The sequence below is a fragment of the Gadus macrocephalus genome, chromosome 23 (assembly GCF_031168955.1).
Source record: "Gadus macrocephalus chromosome 23, ASM3116895v1".
NCBI lineage: Eukaryota > Metazoa > Chordata > Actinopteri > Gadiformes > Gadidae > Gadus > Gadus macrocephalus.
In genome coordinates this window covers 1,980,141-2,002,349 of record NC_082404.1, presented here as the reverse complement: position 1 = coordinate 2,002,349, position 22,209 = coordinate 1,980,141, and the positions used below count along the sequence as shown (strand labels likewise).

Here is a 22,209-nt window from a genome sequence, read left to right as displayed (position 1 = left end):
GGGAGGAGCAGAGGCCACGCCCATCAGGATACAAACACAAAAGACACAGAGGCCACGCCCATCAGGATACAAACACAAGAGACACAGAGGCCACGCCCATCAGGATACAAACACAAGAGACACAGAGGCCACGGCCATCAGGATACAAACACAAGGAGACGTCATTGTGGACGGACCAGGGTTAAGTGACTCTGCTTAAGGGGGCTGGGGGTTGGACCAGGGTTAAGTGACTCTGCTAAGGGGGCTGGGGGTTGGACCAGGGTTGGGTGACTCTGCTTAAGGGGGCTGGGGGTTGGACCAGGGTTAAGTGACTCTGCTTAAGGGGGTTGGGGGTTGAACCAGGGTTAAGTGACTCTGCTTTAGGGGGCTGGGGGTTGGACATGAGGCTGCTGCAGCAGAAGGTCGGGACTTGTTCCCGCTGGAGTTTGGTGAGTTATCTTCACTCTTCAAGGGTAATCTTCACAGTTCAAGGGTCTGGGGGAGCCATGGATTTATGTGGGCCTGCAAACCCCTGGTAACTCAATAATGGTTAAATTTAGGTGAATAAAGTTTAAATATCCTTCCAAACCATAATGGGTTAGGGTCAGAGCGCGCTGGATAAAGATAGCTCACCGTCGGTCAGAGAGTCAACTGCATGGTGTTGAATGGCTTCCTGAATACATACCTGCGATCTGCACGGAGCCATCTTCTCCCAGCAGAATGTTGCCCGCCTTCAAGTCCCTTTAGAAAGAAGATCAAAGGGAGGATTGGACTGCATGTGCACCTTATCGTTGGCAAACATTACGTTACCTCTGGTTGTATAAGACCTGTAGCGTTTGATCAGCATCGGGTGAACTGCAAACGTTTGAGAAGGGTTATTCCTTTACTTATAAAGGTAACTCATTTGGCCATTAATAAAGACAACAACAGGGATGCGTGCTCACAACAACCTTGTGTCCCTCGCACCATCACATCTCAACATTCAAACAGCTTCTAAAATGTGTTCCTCTCATTCATCGTCTTTATTCTGCTGACACTGTCTCACTGTTTAGCACACAGACGCTGGCCGTCCCTGGCATCAAACCTGTGGTCCATTGTATACCCTACAGTAACTCCAGCACAGCAACAACACTGCGCACCGATGACTTGTACTTGTTGCCCGTATGTTAGGCTGACATTTAAGGCTTGACCTTTCACACTCACACACATCACACAGGTGTGATCACACACAACAAAAGGACCCTCATTTAGGTGCAGCGGACTCTGCCTGAGTGACGTTAATTTCGACCTTTAAAGGGGACATATTATGAAAACAACACTTTTCCTGGGATTTGGGGTGTTGTGTTGGATCTCTGGTTCTCCCAGACACATACAAACTTTGAAATAAATCCGTACATGATTGGGGTATGAGTATGAGTGAGATATGCATGGAGATTCCATACAAAAATAAATAATAATAATTTGCAAGTTTGCCATGTCACTGCCTGGCAGGGAGTCCGGCAGACTGCCGCTGAAGCTCCCAAGGCCGGAGCTGCCGGACTGCCACTGAAGCTCTGGCGGCAGTCCGGCAGCTCTGCAGGGGAGCTTTGGCGGCAGTCCGGCAGCTCCGGCGGGGGGAGATCGGCGGCAGTCCGGCAGCTCAGGCGGGGGGAGATCGCTTTCTCCTCCATGTCGCCGTTCAATCTGGACTTCAGAGAGTCAAAGCCAAAGTTCCTTACCCCCAATTATTCTCACCCATGGCAGAGATAACCCCCACTACGAGTCTTTACTTATTGTGGAGGTACCAAAGACGTCAGACGCAGTCTTTATGATTCATAATATCATCAGAGGCGCACATAGCTTTCGGCCGTGATATCAGATATTATATTATATCGATACCTATATATTATTATATGTGTGGTTCACCCCCACAACTAGTTTGTATGCAATGGGCAGCAGCACATTTGCATTAAAGCTACAGACACCAGAAACAGCACATTCTGAAGGGACTGAAACAGAGGGGAATAGCTGTATGCAAGATTTTTTTTCCTAAAAGCTATTTCCAGCAAATGGCTTTAAAAACATGTTTTCTGGAACTCATTTATTATGTTTACTTGTTGGGAAAACACCATAATAAACACCATAATATGTCTGCTGCTGCATTGATGCAGCAGCATCAATGATTAAACACAGGTGGCCGTTTCCCTCAGCGGGTTGGTCAATGTTCGCTCCGCTACCGACGGCTGCTACTTCATTTCCTCTCATATTAATATTATTAGTGTCCACGCCTCCTGAAAGGCAGACGGTGAGACGATGCTCTTGCATACACCGCCAGCGCCTCAACACCCAGACATAGTCGTCATGGCAACAGACTTGCCGCCAAATAGATAAAGCATGACTAAGGGGTCACACAAAATGCGAGGAAATCGCAAAGAAAAACAAAGATTGAAGCAGTGTCACATTTCAAAAGGAAGTCACTTCTCACGGCGCCATCGTGGACCCAATGTCTGGGTAGACTGGGGAAATCCCTTAATGATTCATAGTCTAATGTAGACCTGTAGGCCCTAGATTTAAAACCCCTTAATGTTTAATAGTCTAGTGTAGACCTGTAGGCCTCCTACAGTAAACCCCTTAATGTTTCATAGTCCAGGCTTCCTAAAGTAAAACACCTTTGCCCCTGCCTGGTCATAAAAAAAAATATATATAACTTGTAATTCCCTTTGGATAAAAGGGACTGCTAAAATTATCAAAGAATTAAATTTCCAATTGGCCAATAAGATTCATTTTTATTATATAATATTATAGCAGCTAAGTGTGAAAAAAAAAAATAGCAGCTAAGTGTGTAGGCTACGCGTAGCCGTTGGCTAGCGCAGCAGCTAATATCACCTTTCTACCTTTGCTTTTAATTTGCAGTCGGCGGCTAGCTTTTCAGTGTTGGACAACAGCAGAGACACCCTGCGCGATTAAGTTGCAACGATCTCGGCCGCACATGCAAGGGTGGATAATCAGACGGTAGGGTCCCACTACCTAGTCAAGCAGTTTCTGAAGGGAGCCACGGCCCCCGAGGGCACCAGCATGGGACTTGCAAGTAGCTCTGAGGTCCTTATGTCTACCCCCATTTGAGCCGCTAAGTCAGGCAGCCCTGACGCGTCTGACCATGAGGATGGCATTCCTACTTTCGGTTGCGACTGCAAAGTGGGTCGTCGAACTCCATGTCTTGTCAGTCAGCCAGGCATGTTTGCGCTGGCAATCAGATGGGTCAGGAGTGGTGCTCTGGCCGAATCCATCCCTCTTACCAAAACGATTGTCTCCCCATCCTGTAAACCAATCGATCGAGTTGGTTGCTTTCAATCCCCATGGCTCTCCAGGGGGTGCAGAAAGAGTGTAGGACCCGCTGTGCCCGACGCTTAGGGCATATGTTGAAGCGACAACCAGCTTGCGTAAGACAGATAACCACTTTGTCTGTTAAGGGGGCTGCAGGAAGGGGGCTGCCCTGTCGAAACAGAGACTCTTCCACTTTATTGTAGATGTGGTCTAGAATGCATATAGAGCACAGGGGCTTCCTGTGCCCTTGGCCATTAAGTACCACTCTACCAGGAGTATGGCTACATTATGGGGTGCCTTGAAGGGGCTTCCACTTCAGGACATTTGCTCCGCGGCGACATGGTCCTTATCATGTACGTTTGCGCGGTTCAACAGAGTTATTGTCGCTGCTCCTCATCCTGTGGCGACGGCTGCCATGCGAACGGCTTCGAGCCCTTAATCGGTGAGTACACTTCGTGACCTTTTTGGTATAAGTCATCCAGTGCTAAAGCACCATCTCTGGCAGTCAGTAGGAATGAAATAGAACGATAGTTACGCATGTAATGACGGTTCTATGAATTCCGGATGACCGCCAGAGTTCTCTGTCACTCAGACTTCTCAGATTTCGCGAGAAGATACTGTTGGAACAGATCCTCGGGTGACTTCCGGAATATCTAGATATTCTCGGGCCACCTAGGTGACTTTGTTGGTATATTTACTCGACCCACGTGTTCCCGAGATGGAACATCCAGTGCTAAAGCACCGGTCATCCGGAATTCTTAGAACCATAGTTACAAACGTAGCTATAGTTTTCAACCGTGTGCACGGGCCTGAGAGGGATCTTTTTACAGATTATAGGGGTGGTGTGGATGCACAGGGGGGGCGTTCTCATCAGCCTGCCCTGACCCCAGCCTCCAACAACGCTTTCATCCCTGTCTTTGGGTGACGGCCGCGGCCATAGTGTGAACTGTGGTGTTGATGATGTGCATCAGGCCCGGTCACCTGACCCTGTGAGTATTGATCTGACCGGCAGTGAGGAGCAAGAAGAGGTTTTTAATCCTGCCTGCTCACTGCAGCAGAATCCTTGCTTGTTGACCGTCCTGATGCACTCGTTAACATCCAAAAACGAGCAAGAGGGGGAGAGTGATCAGTAGAAGAAGGGTTGAAGCCTGACCCTGGGAGACATCAGAGGAAACTTCCATATGAACTGCCCATCCCCCTCCTTTAGCTCCTGATTTACTCCACATGTCCAGAGTACGTTTTATATACGTCCTAGCACCCCGAGTTGACCGGCTGCTCCTAGGGCTCTGGGGCCCCACACCGGCCCCTTGCACCACATCCTGGAGGGAGCCCTAAAATTCGGACACATTTGTAGGTTCGTTGGGGAGGGATTTGACTTTGGGAGGGATTTTACCTTTGCAAGGTTTATTGTTCATTACAACAGAATTATCTGAGCTGTATGGTTTCTAGATCAACCCCCACAGCTTCATTGAGCTTCCCCAATGTTGTGCACACAGAGCAGCACTTATTTTCCCTCCCTCCCAGGCAGGGCTCCGCTAGCAGCGGGCTGCGGGTTCCACCAGCGCCACGGCGCAGAGAGGTCACCCTCAACGCCCTGTGAACGCCAAGGTGCTGAACTTGGCTGGCTGTGGTGAATGTCTTGTGGTGGGCCCCCGGCCCTCAAGGTCAGTGTTGATACAGACTCATTAGGAAGCACAATACTAGCGGTGTGGGAGAGTCGTGTTTCATGTCTGGTGACAGCAGGGATACACAGAAGTTACATTAAAAGGTAGCATACCTTTAAACATAGCTCTGAGGTTCATCATTTTGATCATCACACCTCAAGTGGGTTGTAGGCGGTGGAAATAGTATGTGTGTGTGTGTATGCCAGTGTGCATGGGTGTGTGTGTGCGATTGTCCACGTGTGTCTGTGTGTGTCAGTATCCATGTGTGTGTGTGTGTGTGTGTGTGTGTGTGTGTGTGTGTGTGTGTGTGTGTGTGTGTGTGTGTGTGTGTGTGTGTGTGTGTGTGTGTGTGTGTGTGTGTGTGTGCATGTGAGTTTGTCTCTCTCTGTCTCTGTGTGCGTGGGCGTGTAAGCAGGGCTCAAGTTCTGGGCGTTGTAGGAAGGACTCATGATCCATTATTAGGTCATATGCATTATACAATTAATTAATTAATTAAGAGTAATAGGCTACATTGTGTTTGAAATAACATTAATTATGATTACAATTATATCAAAGGCTCGGTAGTTTCTGTTCTGACAATAGTGGGGTTTACCTGACGGTAAGACTGAGGTCAAAACACCTACCATCTACAAACTCATTCACACCGTGTCTATAAAGAAAGGGCAAAAATAAAGTATGTTTTCATTCTGAAACGGTGGCATGTTGTCTGAGACGCTCCACTCTGGTGCTGAGTGTGAGTGTGTAAGGTCGGCCCTTTGGCCCGTGGCGCAGCCTCATCCATAGTGAGCCATCAACCAGAGAACCAGAGTTTCCCTACCTGTGGTCTCTGCGTCGCGTGGCGCGGCCCGCGCTCCTCCTTTGGTGTGTGAGCTGCTTCAAACTGAAGCTCTGCCCTAACCCAGCTTGACTCAGAGCCAGAGAGGATCTGAACCCATATGGACTCAGAGCCAAAGGGGATCTGAACCCAGCTGGACTCAGAGCCAGAGGGGAACTAAACCCAGCTGGACTCAGAGCTAGAGGTGACCTCCTCCAAGCACCACTAACTATGGCCCATTGAGTTCATCCCGAGATAACCTGCCTGTTCCTTTTCATGGCCCTTCTGAGTGGTGGTAGAGTGGTGGGGGACCAGGAGGACTTAGATTGAGCCCCGCCCCAGTGTATCCGGCTGCACGGTACCTGTGGATCTGTCCGTTCTTGTGCACGTACTCCAGCCCCAGCAGCACCTCCTTCAGCATGGTGGCGATGCTGGCCTCGTCCAGGACACCCGTCTTGTGCTCCCCGCGAGAGATGATGTGCTTGATCACATCCAGCATGGACCCTGCAGGAGCAGAGCACACGGGTCAGGATACACACACCCACACCCACGCACACACACACACACACACACACACACAGAATACAGAGGCCCGTTGGTCAGTAGATCAGTATTGTCCAGCGGGGGACTGATGTGTCCTCTGACACTCTCTGGATGGAACCGGAGAACACAGAGACGTCTGAGGGGGACAGGAGAGCAGAACCGGCCTACTGACCAGCACCTTCTAATGGGTGAGCAGGCACTCTGAAGAGAACTCCAACACTACACTCCCTGCCCCTGTGGGAGCAAGCCAAGAGCTGGCCAGGACCTAGCACCAGGACCAGGACCTAGCACCAAGCTCACCTGAAGCTCACACTGGAGCTACTGTGTTAGCCCCCTGAGCTTAGCATGGGGTTGAGCTACTGCGTTAGCCCCTTGAGCCTCGCATGGGGTAGAGCTAATGCGTTAGCCCCTCGAGCTCAGCATGGCGTGGAGCTACTGCGTTAGCGACTTGAGCTTAGCATGGCGCAAGGCCAATCCACCAAAACAAACCCTCAACAACCACATACTGTACATAATAAAAAGATTAGAGGTCAATGTTTCCCTCAACCAGTGGATCTGTTTCCTGCTGAAAGACAAACAGCTTATGACCTCAAACAAGGTGTTCATGTAATCACCCTGTCACTAGAAACAAGGTGGCCTGAGGAAGAGGAGGATGAGGAGGACGGTTAGGAGGATGAGGAAGAGGAGAACGAGGAGGGTAGGAGAAAAAGGAGGACGGAGAGGAAGAGGAGGACGAGGAGGAAGAGAAGGACAAGGATGAGGAAGAGGAGGAGGAGGAAGGGGAGGACGAGGAGGAGGACGAGGAAAACGAGGAGGAAGAGGAGGAGGAAGGAGGATGGGGGGCAGTTGGGTGTAACGTATCCGTGAGATTGAGCCCCACGTTCATAAGCAGAAGTTACAGGGGTCTGACAGCAGCTCCCAGCTGAACAGGGTAACCTGCTGGATCATCTCTCCCAGCCCTTGGTCCTAGTCCAGGGTCTAGGTTGTCCAGGGTCTGGTGGTCCAGGGTCTAGGTGGTCCAGGGTCTAGGCGTCAGACAGACATGTGATAGGCTGTATGCCTGGGCGACAGCTCAATGAAAAGGGGGAAGGGTGTCGGGGAGCTTAACTCTGTCTGTGTGTGTGTGTGTGTGTGTGTGTGTGTGTGTGTGTGTGTGTGTGTGTGTGTGTGTGTGTGTGTGTGTGTGTGTGTGTGTGTGTGTGTGTGTGTGTGTGTGTGTGTGTGTGTGTGTGTGTGTCCAGAATAGGGCCGCTGCTCTCCATGGGGACCAGAAAGTGCTGATGTTTCAGAACACAGCCTCCCTCACTCGCACCCTGTCCCAGAAAACAAACCGCCACGGAGCTCGCTGAGCAGAGACAAAACAACACCGCAAAACAAAGCTCAACATGGCCTGTATGCAGAACACACACCACCACCACACGGTCACGCACACAAACACACAAAGGAACCACAGGGGCCTGGATGCTTTGCCAGCGTCGGCCAGGGGCCAAATGTGAGACAGGTTGTGACAGAGGCTGGGCGCTAGACGACCAGGACACCAGGATGATATTCAACAGCTCCATCACTTTAGGACCGCCCTCCCCCCTCCCCCCTCCCCCACCCAACTCAGAGCCAGAAGCCATCACACTGCACCCTGGAGTAGATAGTCCCGGACCAGACTAGACCGACCAGGGTCCAGAACCAGACCAGGTTTACTCTGAGAGAGAGAGAGAGAGAGAGAGAGAGAGAGAGAGAGAGAGAGAGAGAGAGAGAGAGAGAGAGAGAGAGAGAGAACGCTGGGTGTGTGAGGGCAGGCGAGAGTGACAAAGCAGAAATGTGTGAGGGAGCTTAAGTGTTTGAGACGCATAGCGAGAGAGTGCCAACGTGAGAGGGAGAGAGAGAGCGCAATGGTGGAAGTGGTGATGAAGCTGGGTTCAACGGGTTTGTGCTGCAGGGAGGGCTCTCTCTCCCTCTCTCAGAGTAAACAGTAAACCTGGGCAAGCAGATAGAGCATAGAGAGACAGAAATAGAGAACATGATCCAGGGAGAGGCAGAGGGAGACGGAGAGAGAGTCTGAGTCTGCCCAAACTAACTGAGATACCATCAAAGCAGTTTTTGGGCTCAGAGACACTTTAATGACATCTCAACTCACTGCAAGTCCTTTTGGATAAAGCGTCTGCTAAATGACTACATATAACTGCTACAGTGGGTTTATTTTTTTTACATTATAATCTCTCTCTCTGGCTCTCTCTCTCTCTCCCTCTCGCTCTCCCACTCCCCCTCTCTCCCTCTCCCCCTCTCTCCCTCCCCGTGGAGCGCCCCACACACAGTAGCTGACAGGATCAATAGGACCTTCTCCAGTCCAGGGCCGAGCGGTGGAGGGGGGCGAGGTGCCCCTCCTCCTGAGTCCTTCAAACAGACCTGCATGATCCGTCTCCGTGGCAGACATCACCTCATTACCCTAACACCCCCCACGCCGAGGCTTCTGTTTCACTACAGCGGGCAGGGCCGTGGTCACATAACGCCCCCCACCAGGACCAGCTGCCCTGCGTCCCACGGCTCCAGTGAAGTGGGGAGACACCCGCACGCCACCGGGGGGCTGTTCATTACAGCGGATCATCGTGTGTGTGTCTGTTTGTGTGTGTGTGTGTGTGCGTGTTTCAGTGTGTGTGTGTCTGTGTGTGTGTCAGACGGATGGCAAGCATAAGAGATTGGCGACCCCTCTGTATGTTGTACTTGCCATCTCACCCTCTCTACGCTCTGCAGTCATTTTCTGGAGCTGGGGGAGCACTAGTCCCCAGCCCCCCCAAACCACCCTAAGTGAGAGCGCTAGGAACTGCATTGTCAGTTCCTAGCATTCCTGTCACTTCACGCGCCACTGTGTCGGGTAATACTTTCTAGTCAGGTCTGATCAAATTTGCACATTTAATACATTCGTCATACGGCGCTGCACAGTTCCACAACCATTACTGTCAACATCCGGCCCCCTTCTTCTTCTACGCCTCTCTTGCTGAACTGCGTCTGTCAACATCTGGGATAATAGACCGGTAACAGCTCTCAAGTCTCACGCATTCGGCGTGAGACACACGCAATTCGGAAGAAGACGATGGGTGTGTCCCATAGACATCGTCATCGTCTTGCCGTCCCTCCCCGTTCTGTGATTGGTTCCCCATCTCAGGCGAAAATCGGATCCATGGAATCGAGGCTGCCTTGCAGCGCGAAATGAAATCGCTCACAAGGCAGCATGGCTATAGCCAGGCTATTTCGGAGGCGGGAAACGTTCAGAATTCTATTCATAAATTAACAGACGTGACTGTGACGTGAATTGTCTGGCTGGCTGAAATTTGAGAGGGGTTCTGGAAGTATCCATGGTAAGATTTGTGTAACCAACGATGGAGAGGTATGATCAGTTAAGCATGACGAAGGAGAAGTGTATGGAAGTAAATCTGTGCCATAGGATTTTGAAAATAAAAAGCCATTGAATTCTAAGCACTGAATATTTATGCATTGTAAATAACGTATCTGGATTTGAATTTCAACGTAATTAACGTCCCCACGTTGAAGTTTTTGACGAAAAATAAAGCTCAATAGGAGTTCAATTCAAATCCAAGTACGTTATTTCAATGCTTAAATATTCAGTGCTTAGAGTTCAATGGCTTTTTATTTTCAAAATCCGACGGCACAGATTTACTTCCATAGAAGTGATGGTTTCCACCATAGGTTTCTACAGGAAAAAATCTGTGTGGGGGTGGGGGAATCTAGAGCGGTTCTCCGCATGAAGAAATATTCTGTTTCTATTGTCATACCAAATGGATATGTTCAACAAAAAAACAAGGAATTGAAAGCTACTTACAATATGTCTAGGCTACATTCATTTCCCCTGATGGCAGCAATGTTCCAGTTGGAATTCACCGGTACATCAAAACCACGTGTCTTCTTTAGATTTCAGTTCCCTTTATTTATTCACATTCATTCAGAATCAGAGCCCACATTAAAGCTGCATTCAGGGCGACTATCAATACCCAGTCGAAAAATAGATGCACTATAAATGGTTTTGTATATAGCAGTCAGGAACATGCATAGTTGTGGAAGTGCTGGTGTTAGAAAACAAAGTTGACGGGAATTAAAGTGCTGTACATCGACTGTACAAATGTAGATTATTCATCACAAGAATTTTAATTCAGAAATCGAATAGGCTAATAAACTCTAAATTGTGAGATAAAATTCAGCATTCTGATAATAAAGTCAGAATACTTGGATAAAATCCGAATTCCGATAATTAAATCCAGCATTAAAGGTTCATTTAAGAAGGTTCTCACCAGCCATTTCTCGTCTGGTCGCGGTGTCGAGTTTTTTTTTTAAAGTACCGTAGTTCACTAGTCGTAGCGCGCAATCATTTGCAGTGTCAGAATTCTGAGGATTTAGTCAGCATTCAGATTTCTCCGAATTCTCTGACACTGCAAATTAAAGCGCTACTACTAGCGAACTACTTTCAGCGTGACTGGAGAGAACTTCCTTAAATTAACCTTGAATGCTAAATTTGCATGAACGCTATTGTGTGAATTAGTTTGGTTCTCTTTCATGGAAGCCGGAAGTGGGAGATTCCTTTTTTTTTTTTACCATTATTGTTTTATGAACAAATTTCTCCTACAGGGGATTGATAAAGTTCTATCTAGACTATTGAACAGAAAGAAACACTTGGTCATACTTTACACACTTTACCACAGCATTGGCCTACTGAATGCCACAGATATAATTTCAGCATTGGACTGAATGCCACATAAATATATAATTATGTTTTTGCACGTCTGCAACGTTTAAAAGTTCAGGGTATAAAGTTCAAGCATATGCCTCTACTTGTATTGCTTAAAGGGGACCTATTATGCTTTTCGACTTTTATGACCTATAAACGTTGTTATAATGATTGACCTTGGGTGTCTTGAAAGGCGCCTCTAAATTAAATGTATTATTATTATTATTATTATTATTATTATAGTCATGTTTAACCATTAACAAAAAACGATGTAGATTTTCGGGAAACTCTTCCTCTCATCTGGGCGCTTTCAGCATTCTCTGTCAACGCTCGGTTTCGTCCTTCTCCGCCCCCTCGCCCCCCTCCTGCCAACCCAACTCTGTTGTGATTGGTTACCTTCCTTGAAGCGCGCGCGCGGGCAGATTTGACCAGGCATATGGGGGTGTGGCAGGAGTGTCTCTAAGTAGATGATTTCCCGGAAATGTGAACAAGTGAATCGCAAACGTTGTCCCGAGTGTTTAGCGCTATGCACAGCCACTCCAGACTGTCAGCAGGGAATACGTCGAAATGCATGCATGTCATTATTTGACACTTTAGTATGGTTAAACATGAGTATCAATCATTATAACAACGTTTATAGGTCATAAAAGTCGAAAAAGCATAATAGGTCCCCTTTAAGCCAATAGTCTTTTGAGGCAGTGTTTTTTCTGAATATTAGTGTTAAGGGCCAATAATGCTTACTGTCATATGTTAGTTACCATGTATGTGGACATATTTGTATGCAGTCACATGTAAATATAGAAAAACAAATTGACTTATGATGGTGTAGCCATGCATGTTGTTTTATTGTTAATATGTCAATTTGTTTTTTATTGAAAATACTTTGTATAGATGAATTATCCCCAAACTTGTTATCGTAAAACCTTTGAAATAAACATGACTTAACATGGCAGATACCTGTGCATTGTTTATTAAGAGTGTAACGTTTTCAACTCAGTTCCTTGGTAGAACCCACTTACAGTAAAATGAAACAATTTTCTTATCTATTGTTACTATTATATATTTTTTGATGTACGCATATATTAACTCGATAATCGAGTATAGAGCTTGCCCAGAGCACCGCTAACAGCCCAAATGGCTTCCATGTTATTGGCTAGGGGTACAGCGAATGTGAATGCTAACAAATTGAACTTAACAATTCCCCCCTTGATACTTGCCTGTTTAAATCTGTTGGCGCCTCTATTATATTATTTACGGTAGCCGGTAATCGACTTGTGTGGACTTCCTGGAAAAATGGACCTACCGCTAAGGCACAGACTTGTAAAACAGTCTTTTTTAATAAACTTGCGGTACGCTGAATAAGTTGTTGATGCTCCGTTTTAGGTGTATTTAATTTTTTTTGGTGTTCAATTCATGCTACTACATAGGTTTGGTGGTATTTTGAGTGCAATATTAGTGGTTAAAAAATGCAGATTTGGAAGCGTTCGCTGTGCCCCTAGCCAATAACATGGAAGCCATTTGGGCTGTTAGCGTTGCTCCGGGCAAGCTCTATACTAGATTATCAACGAAAAAAAGCATATGGAGGGCTTATTTTATGGGTCTTATGGGTACAAAAAGACCCTGGGTTAAATTTTCGCCGGAATTACACTTCATAACCCTCATGGAGACACATCAGAATGAACTGCTGGTCAGACGGACCTCCACACGTCCAGACAGACTCTAGCGTTAAACTAAAGTTACGGCCACACTGAACGCATTACACGTTACTGTGCGTTCACACCAAACGCGTCGGGGCGACAAGATCCCATACAAAGTGAACGTATAGACGCGTATCGGGCGAATTTTTCGCAAGAGAAAACCGGTGCAAGTTTTGATTTGTCGCGCCACACTTTTGCTGTGCACAGGCGAGCGCGTTCACGAGGAATTGTGGCGTGACAAATTCGCTGGAGTTGAAATATTTCAACTTTGAAGCGAATTTCGCATGATGACAGCCAATCAGCGTTCAACAGCGTGGCCACTGAGTGACATGTGTAACGTAACAGCCAATCAGCGTTCAACCGTCAAATTCAGTATATAATATATAATATCATGGCCAAAAGCTCTGTGCGCCTCCGAATGGCCGTAGCGCGGGGAGCTCTCAAAGGGATTGGGTTTCTCGGGGTTTGTTTGCTATGGTCTAGTGTGTTCCAACGGTTTATTAGGTAGGCCTATCTAATAAATCTCTGTCGAATCAATACTTCATTCACTGCCTCTTCCGTGGTCATTACAATATTATGAATAGACTGCGTCTGGTCCTCCGACGTCTCTCCCTCTTCCACAAAAGGTAAAGACATGTGGTTATCTTGTTGTGGCGCAACAAATTCGACAAAACTTGCACAGCGACAGATTATGATTTGTGGCGCGACGAAACTTCGGCGACATGCATCGCCTTCACGTGGTTTTGCAAAGCTGTACATGTCTTAAAGATATTGATGTGGATGGTTCCAACATTCTCATATATTCTCGTTTTTTACATTTCTGAGTGCAAATATGTCTTTGAATGAGTTTCTGAAAATGGTGTATTATGTAGTTATAATTTGTAAACCCATGTTGCAAATATAACAACCAAAAAAACATTTAAAATGTTGATGCATAATTGTGGACTATATGGAAATAGTACAATTCCAGGTCTTCTGGAAATGTTTCATGTGTCATAATTCAGCTTAATTTTTAATATATTGTTGCTTAAGGCACACTCATTTATTAACAAGCAAATGTCAAACTGGCACTGCATGTTGAAAAGGTTGCTGACCCCTGCCGTAGCGTTAAAGAGGCCCAACTCTCTCAGAGACAGCTCCACACATCCACACACACGTTAAGTTAAATAATAGGAACGTCAGAGCGAAATATCTGTTGATAGACATTTTTCTCTCGTCCCTCGTTATATATTGTCATATCGCACAGCCCTAGGGGAAAACTATGCATCCCTTCTCCCTCCCTCCTTCCTTGCCTTCAGCATGCCTCAAATAATGCCTTCTGCTCTAAAGGTGCAAAGTTTAACATTAATAGTTTGAAACGTTCGAAAAACTTAAGGCAATTTAAACAGTTTTGACGTTCTGTGAAAGACGTCTTTGTATTGTGTTGCAGAGATATTTAATTAAGTTAGCAGCTAGCCAAGCTAGCCCCGGTCCTTCTGGTAATACCACTTTGTACCTCAAGAGGGCACCGTCATTGCAGCCTCCAGCCTGCCTCAGTCTAACATGAGAGGATGAAGAAGATATATTGTCTAACTCTTTGACCGTCTAAAGAAAATAAAATTGGCCTTGCTTTCCACAGCTGGACAGCTCTAAGGGAGTGAAGGAATGAGGTAATGCTGAACTTACAACGTTTCTTTTAGTGGGTAAAAGGTGTTAATGCTAACGTTGGCTGTTTAGCGATACCTTATAAATTGTAGAACGTAACTGAAAGTATGTTGCAGAGTTAGCAGTTTGTTGATACACCGATCACCTTTTCGTTTCAATACAAGATGGATAGACTAATTTGGCCAAATCGTACACATAGCACCTTTAAGGTCTAGCACCATCAGCATATACTTCTTGCTGTTTCGTCTTCATCATCATCAGCCCAGGTGGGCTGTACCCCTGCTCTCCATCCTCAACTCTCCCTTGTTCCGCAAGAGTGGCACGTTATTACCCCTCCATTAGCCTAAACAGGACGGAGGGGCCGGAGAACTCAGGAGATCTGTGTAAGTGAGCAGTGGCGTGCGCTCAGGCCACAATCAGCTTGCCTGCATCACACTCTATCAGCAGCAGCCCTCCATAGGCCTTCCTCTGGTCTCCACTCGAGGGACGAGTTTGTTTTATGCAAACTCCATGACAAGACCCTGTTCTCCTTCCAGCTCACCTAGCTGACAGGATGAACTGAAGAGTGGAAGCTGACTGACCCTGCAGCTAAAGACGTCATTCTTACAAGCTGGCAACCAATCAAAGAACAACTATGTGTTTCTTTGTTCAATTTGCTACTACGCAGTCAGAAAACTAGAAACGTAACTCACGGTTCAATCAATGTTTTTGAACTGCAGAACCGAGAAATCCAAACGGCAGACCAAGAAGAACAAGGCCAGGGACTCTTCATTCTGGTTGGCTGCTATGGGAATACTGGTCAGGAAGAGGCCGGATAGTGTTTCAGGAAACGCTGCACTCTTTTGTCCGTCTAGGAGCTCGAGTTCTCACCGGGAAACGGGTTCAAGTGCAGCAGGAGAATGGGTCAAGTGAGGCTCAGGTACGGGACCAGAAAGAGAGCAACAGGCTGAAGAACGGTTCACACACAAACCATTCTGTTTGTGTGTGAGCGTACGTAATGCATATGGGTGTTTGTGTGTGTGTGTGTGTGTGTGTGTGTGTGTGTGTGTGTGTGTGTGTGTGTGTGTGTGTGTGTGTGTGTGTGTGTGTGTGTGTGTGTGTGTGCTCACCCCCGCTTAGCAGCCTCATCACCAGCCACAGCTCATCCTTCACTACGAACGAGGTGTAATACGACACAATGTTGGGGTGGTGGCACTGGCTCATCGCCTGGATCTCTTTCTGTCAGGGACACACACACACACACAGAGAAAATGGTGATGGTGCACACACCTCCCTTATCATGTTTAAACAGTTAAGTAAGACAGAAACGTGAACATTGACATTAGCTGCAGCTGCTTGTTCAATTCATGTGCATATGACAATGAACCAATATTACCATTTCAACCCCCACCCAACATAAGTGTGAACAATTTTCCATCCTTCCGTCTCGGGCCCCGGCCCCATTCCCTCCCAAGCTGGGAGCACTCACTGGGCCTGGCACGGTAGACATAGGGCAGCCCTGCCAGTTTGGTGTTTCACATCAATTACATCAATGTAACATGCCAAACCAAGTCCATGCACTGTTTCCTGGAACAATACCCCTTCCCTAACACCAACCCAATAAAGGGGTTGTACCAATCTGGCCACACTCTGCAGCCATTGGTTACTCATGGTGATGGATCAGCAGTTTTGTATCAGTGCATATTCCTTTTTACCGATGTGGTTTTATTACAGTAGAACTGAACGTAATGGAATCATTGTAACGGCTGTTTGAAGACTGGGCCCATAGGAGGGGCCTGATAGAGTGAGTGTATAGTGATCAAAAGAGCAGCACTACTAGGGGATTATAGGGTACTCCATGTTCACTACATCAGATACTACCAATATATACTAAGTAGGTATGGAACAAACAATGTTAGGAGTATAATGTATAGTGCAATATAACGTAATTATAACCATTCTGATTTGAACCCTTTAGTGAAGCCATGAAGGCCTCCCTCCAGAAGAGCCTGGATGAGGACCCCAGAGGAGCCAGTGCCTTGGGCCACACCTCTCCTCTGTCCAGCCTCGCTGCACAGCTGGGAGTGAGGTTGTGCTGGGGTCTGGAAAACAAAAACATCTCTCCACCTCCACGTCTTTCAGGACACGTAGGTGGAGAACAGGAATATACGCACATACAGGCACTCTCTTTTTTTTACTTTCTGCCAAATATCTGCCTTCCAGTGCCTTGGGCGACGGGAGCCTGGCTGGGGGTTCAGCCCAGGAGGACTCCTGAAGACTTTAAGGCCGCTCTGTGTTTAGATTTCTATATCGTGGAAGGGTGTTTCTGCATGTGTGTACCAGAATAATCCGGTAACCTGAGTCAAAGGTTGAAGTCAGTCAGCCTGCGTCAGAGGTATGACCAATCCTACTCCAATGAGCCGCTAACTGTTGTTTTGCAAACTTCAAGGAAGGTCATCCACACAAGCGCCCATACACAGTAGCCCAAAGCTCCAGTATTTACCAACATTGGCTTCCCGGAAAAGTTCTAATGGGGCCCGTCTCAAGTTGCAGGTTGCCTATTTTCAAACTTTGAACAGAACCCTGGATAAAGCCAAAGCTTTACTGCACTTTGTGGGTCTTCGATTTCAGCACCATTGTTTAGAATCTCGAACACCTCACTTAATCTTGGATAAGGTTGACCTGAACAATTTGTATCCAAGACAGGATTCAAAAGCAATCCTCTATCGCACCCTAAAAATGTAAACTGTCAGGGAATTCACCTAAACATCCAATACATTGAAAGACAGCCTTTACAGTGAAAGACCCCTATTACAGTGAAAGACACTTATTACACTGAAAGACACCCATTACAGTTCTTCTATTGCACTGTAAAAACGAAAACTTAAAATTGTTGGTCTCATTATGCTTTCTGAGTAAAATGAATATAAAACATTAAGTATTCATGTCAACTGTGGAATGCAATTTAGTCCAACCAACAATGTTGAGTTTTGGGTCAAGAGTTGGGCTCAGTGTAGTATCTTTGTTAGCAAGACACACGGGTTTAAGTCAGACTCTGTCTGAGGCTGGGCCAACTACGGTGCACATGCGCATTTCGACACTTTTCGACTACCCCCCGGGGACGGGAGTCTGGGTATTCGTGATGCCGGTTGGGAAAAAGGGGTTTATTGCCTTTTGTCAATTTGTTTCTGTTAGGTTAAGTGGGGTTAACGGGTTTGGGGTCTTTATTGTTTGTGTGTTGTTTATTGTGTGTAGTGTTGCCGCCACCGTTACCGAGACTTGCATGTCCGTTGGTTGGGTGTGCGGTGCGCTGTTTCTGGGTGAGTGGTAAATAAAGGCAGCTCTCGGGATCGTGCGGTGTATGAGGCACGAGAAATGCGTCACCGTTTAACCTGGGCTCCCGTATCGTGCAGTACAAGTTTGACCATAATGTCGAACTTGTTCTGCACTTTGGTTTGCTGCATTTAGACAGCGATTCTCTGCTGCTGAACTAGCTACTTGTTGCTTATTTTATTGCTGTCTGGCATTCAGAAATATAAAATGGAAGTTTCCAATTATTAATTTTATTGAACTTAAAACTAGTTTTGCATTCTTTTAAATGTTTTTTTTTTAAATAATATTAACCTTAATTTGAAATATTAAGTTAACAACCCTGACTTACTTTTTTGAGTTTTGTAAAATATAAAATCTTAGTTGGTATAACTCTAACTTTCAAGTTTGTCTAAAGAAGAAAAATGACATTTTGTTGGGCTCAAAACTCAAAAATGTATTGCAGTAAGTTGCCTTGCAATTTTGAGTTTTCTCAACTTTTTATTTTTTACAGTGTGGCTGAGGCCTAGTCTTCCTCATGCAAAGGCTGGCTCTGTAAGAATAGTTGAGGCCCATCTAGTGATCTGCGCTCCAGATAAATACTAAGCTATGCTTTCTGTAGTCCAACAAAACAAACCAACTTTGTGAAGAGGATGAACCACATTGATAAAGGTGGGCTGGTCATCAAGGGGCACATCACAGGAATGTTAAGGGGCTATCTGCCATAATGGCTTGTCTTATCACAGTATGACGTAACAGCACCACACCGCTGCAGTGTCATCACTCTAGAGCCCGTACTGCCTACAGAAGAACACATCCTTATCAGTCATTACTAAGAGTCCGTACTGCGTACAGAGGAACACATCCTTTCTTTATTAGCTTTTTCCTTTTTTCTACGAGAACAAGAGACAGCCACACCTTGGCCCGGAGGAGATCGTGACATCATTGGCACCGCTTAAACATAATAAGAAAATAAGAAAAAGAAACAGGCCACTGGATCATAGAAAGGGTGGTGGAGGCGGATTGTGTTCCAATAAAACCAAGCCATAAAGGTGGAGTACAACCAGTTTGGAAGCCACACAACGGTGACGGAGACCCAGAAGGAGTACTCCACCTGAGAATGCCTCACGCCATGAACAGTGTACCTGCATACATATTGAACGGATTTGAAAGAGGAAAGCCAGACGTAGAATGACTAGTCACCATAAAGGTTTATATGGTCACAGCACGCAAGAAACTTTAAGCAAATATACATTCAGAATACATTCAAGTCCTCTGTGGCTTTCATAAATAAGTGCTTTGGGCCACATTTAATAAAATTTGTATCCCTATTCAGATTTTTCACACACACCATCAAAGGTCAGCCTTCTCCATATCTGAACCACCGCATATCAACTCTAAAGGCTGTGGAACTTCCTGGAGCGGAGGGCTGTCTCCCTGCCCGCTTAGGACTGCAGCGGGCAGGAGCACAGGATGCTAGCCAAGGAGCTAACCTTCCCTGATGTGAGGGTCCGGGGCCATGTCCTCACATAACCACACAGACGCCACCGCATGAACCCACCAGCGCCAATGCCAGCCCCCTTCCCTTCTGGGCCGCGGCGACGGCGCTGGGATCACAGAGAGCCTTTTGTTGCAGGGATTAGGTCACTGTAAACCTACCCCTGTGACAAAGACACTGTAATGTCCTCATCGCTGAACACACTTGCATTACCTCCGACTGGGCTGTATGTGTGTGTGTGTGTGTGTGTGTGTGTGTGTGTGTGTGTGTGTGTGTGTGTGGTTTCCTCTATGCCTCAGTCACACTGTTGTTGTTTTAGCACAATAGCATGGAAGAAAATTCCAGAAAAGGGAAGAGTACGGTTTTCACTGATGGTACATGTCAGTCATTCTGCTGCCTCGCCGTCCTTATTGCGAAAACAAAATGCCTATTTGTATTCTTTAGCAAATTTTATATTTATTCTTCTCAGAGGTGGGGGTAAGTCACTCATGTGCAAGTCACAAGCAAGTCTCAAGTCATAACCTTCAAGTCTCAAGCAAGTTCCAAGTCACTGTGGTGAGAATCAAGCAAGTCACAAGTCAAGTCATTGCTCAGGTCAAGCAAGTCACAAGTCAAGTCATACAAAAATCTGATGATCTAACCCAGTTTCCACATTTAAAAATCGGTAAAGAGAGTGGTTCATAAGTTGAGTTTTATTTCAACATTAACAATAACAATGTCTTAACAATAACAATAACTCAAACTATTCAAAACATTCCAGAACCATAATGTGAATAGTTTGAAAATGTTTTTATGATCATTACCTCCAACCTATGAACAGAATCAAATAGAACCTCTAGGTGGCTGTATGCGAGAACAGTTCAAGTCAATCACTCAATCTCCCTACATGTTGTAGGTTATTATTTGCAACACATGGCATCAGACATGAAAAAAATGAATATTTCAAAAGTAATATCACATACACATACTGTAGGAAGGGGAAATAGTAATACACAAGCCTGAAAGCTGGTAGCAATCTTGCTGTGCTGCCTCGCAACATACATCGACTTACAATGCATTGCATTTGCAAAAATGTTTATTTGACAGTACTTTGTCACTGAGTTCTGAATGATGGGGTCACATTATCACCCCACCATGGCTGAACACACGTTCAACAGGTGCACTTGATGCAGGGACTGCCATAACTCTTACCTCCACCTTGAACAAAGAGGGGAGGGTGCGCCTGTTCATGGCCCAAAACTGAAGGCAGCTCTGTCCATCACAAATGTCCAGGTAGTGGTTCAACTGAATTTGGGGACTGGAACTTGAACCCTCTTAATTTTTTTGCGGTATGCTGAGAACAGCCCAGTCTGACGCTCTGGCTCTGATGGTGTAATTTTACTTGAAAATTACTTGAAATCCTTATCATAACCCACTTACAGCCAGAGTTAGAAGTAACCTACTGACATGAAAATTAAACAAGTTAATCATCTGTGGAACAGGCAGGGCTCGAAAAACTCCAGCCAATGATTTTCAGAACCACAGAGTGGCATTGGACAGTAAGTACGTCAATCAAACGGTCGTACTGCACTCCCCCTCCCCCGCTCCCCATCGAGTGACCCCTTCGTGCACGTGCACGTACTCAAAGCTCGTGACCCAGAGCAAGCTTCTGTTTGTTGTTATCCTGCGGTAGCTACTGGAGCTAGTTTACTAGCTAATCCACATTTGGACCTAGCACTAGAATACAACCCTAAACTCCAACCTAGCTAGCCTGGCTCACTCTCGCGCATCTGTGTTCGCGCTCGTGTGTGATTGCGCGTCCATGTACTTGGAATGGGTGGAGTCAGAGTCAGCGTTGAATGAGAGGGGGTAGGACCATTTGAGTTGTGTGCTTTCAAAATCTGCTGGCGTATCGCAAATCACATATCCTACCTTTAAACTAACTTTAAAAAAGTCATTTCAAGTCATCTGTCTCAAGTGTAAGTCAAGTCTCAAGTCATGAAGACCAATCAAAGTCAAGTCGAGTCTTTTATCAGTGTTAGTCAAGCAAGTCTCAAGTCCTCAAATTTGCGACTCGAGTCTTACTCGAGTCAAGTCATGTGACTCGAGTCCCCTATGTCTGAAAAAGCCACCTAGAAAAACTTTAGCATATGTTGCTAATATGTTAGCAACATGTCCCATTTGTTGGGTTGTGTAAGAAGAGCACGTACTTCAACAGTGCATGACCTCATAGCGTCTCGAAACCCTCAAGCGCTACAGGCGTGAGTCCAGGCTGGAGGTCCAGCACCACCAGGTCTACAGGCATGAGTCCAGGCTGGAGGTCCAGCACCACCAGGTCTACAGGGGTGAGTCTTGAGGTCCATCCCCACCAGGTCTACAGGTGTGAGTCTGGAGGTCCATCACCGCCAGGTCTACAGGCGTGAGTCCAGGCTGGAGGTCCATTACCACCAGGTCTACAGGGTTGAGTCTGCAGGGCCGTCAACACCAGGTCTACAGGGGTGAGTCCAGGCTGGAGGTCCATCACCACCAGGTCTACAGGTGTGAGTCTGATGGTCCATCACCACCAGGTCTACAGGTGTGAGTCTGATGGTCCATCACCACCAGGTCTACAGGGGTGAGTCTGGTGGTCCATCACCACCAGGTCTACAGGTGTGAGTCTGCAGGGCCCTCATCACCAGGTCTACAGGATGGGGGACAATGGCTAGCTACCCGGACCGCTCACCAAACCTGTTCTGAATGAAGACTTGGCATGCCATGGTCCAAGGACAGGCCCTCACCTTCGACCCCTGCCCTACACAACCAGGGCCTCCAGAGGGAGGGGCTCCATACATCAACTGGGAGCATTGGGAATGTTAGCCCCTCCCCCCCCCTGGGCACCCGAGGGCCAGCTGCTGGGGCCCCTCGCTGTCACCACCACCCAACTAGCACCCTTCCAGTGTGGATGGAACCGACGTGAAGTGATGCACTCCCCGTACCACCAGGGTTCTCTTTACTGAGCCCAGTGCCATTCATCATGGATTTATCTCTCCTCACCCCCCTGCACCATTCAGTAGTCTGCCCTGCAACTA

The 22,209-nt window shown here is 46.8% G+C and overlaps 1 protein-coding gene across 3 annotated transcripts in view; it reads right to left on the bottom strand.

Moving 5' to 3' along the window:
• Positions 1–22,209, bottom strand: part of oxsr1b (oxidative stress responsive kinase 1b) — a 48,546-nt gene that overhangs the window by 15,814 nt on the left and 10,523 nt on the right. For 2 of the 3 annotated variants that reach the window (XM_060045446.1, XM_060045445.1), the window contains exons 3-5: positions 15,486–15,594; positions 6,123–6,264; positions 665–720 (exon numbers count right to left, since the gene is read on the bottom strand). In XM_060045446.1, the coding sequence (XP_059901429.1) occupies positions 665–720; positions 6,123–6,264; positions 15,486–15,594 (307 nt within the window). The other variant, XM_060045447.1, reaches the window with a different exon arrangement.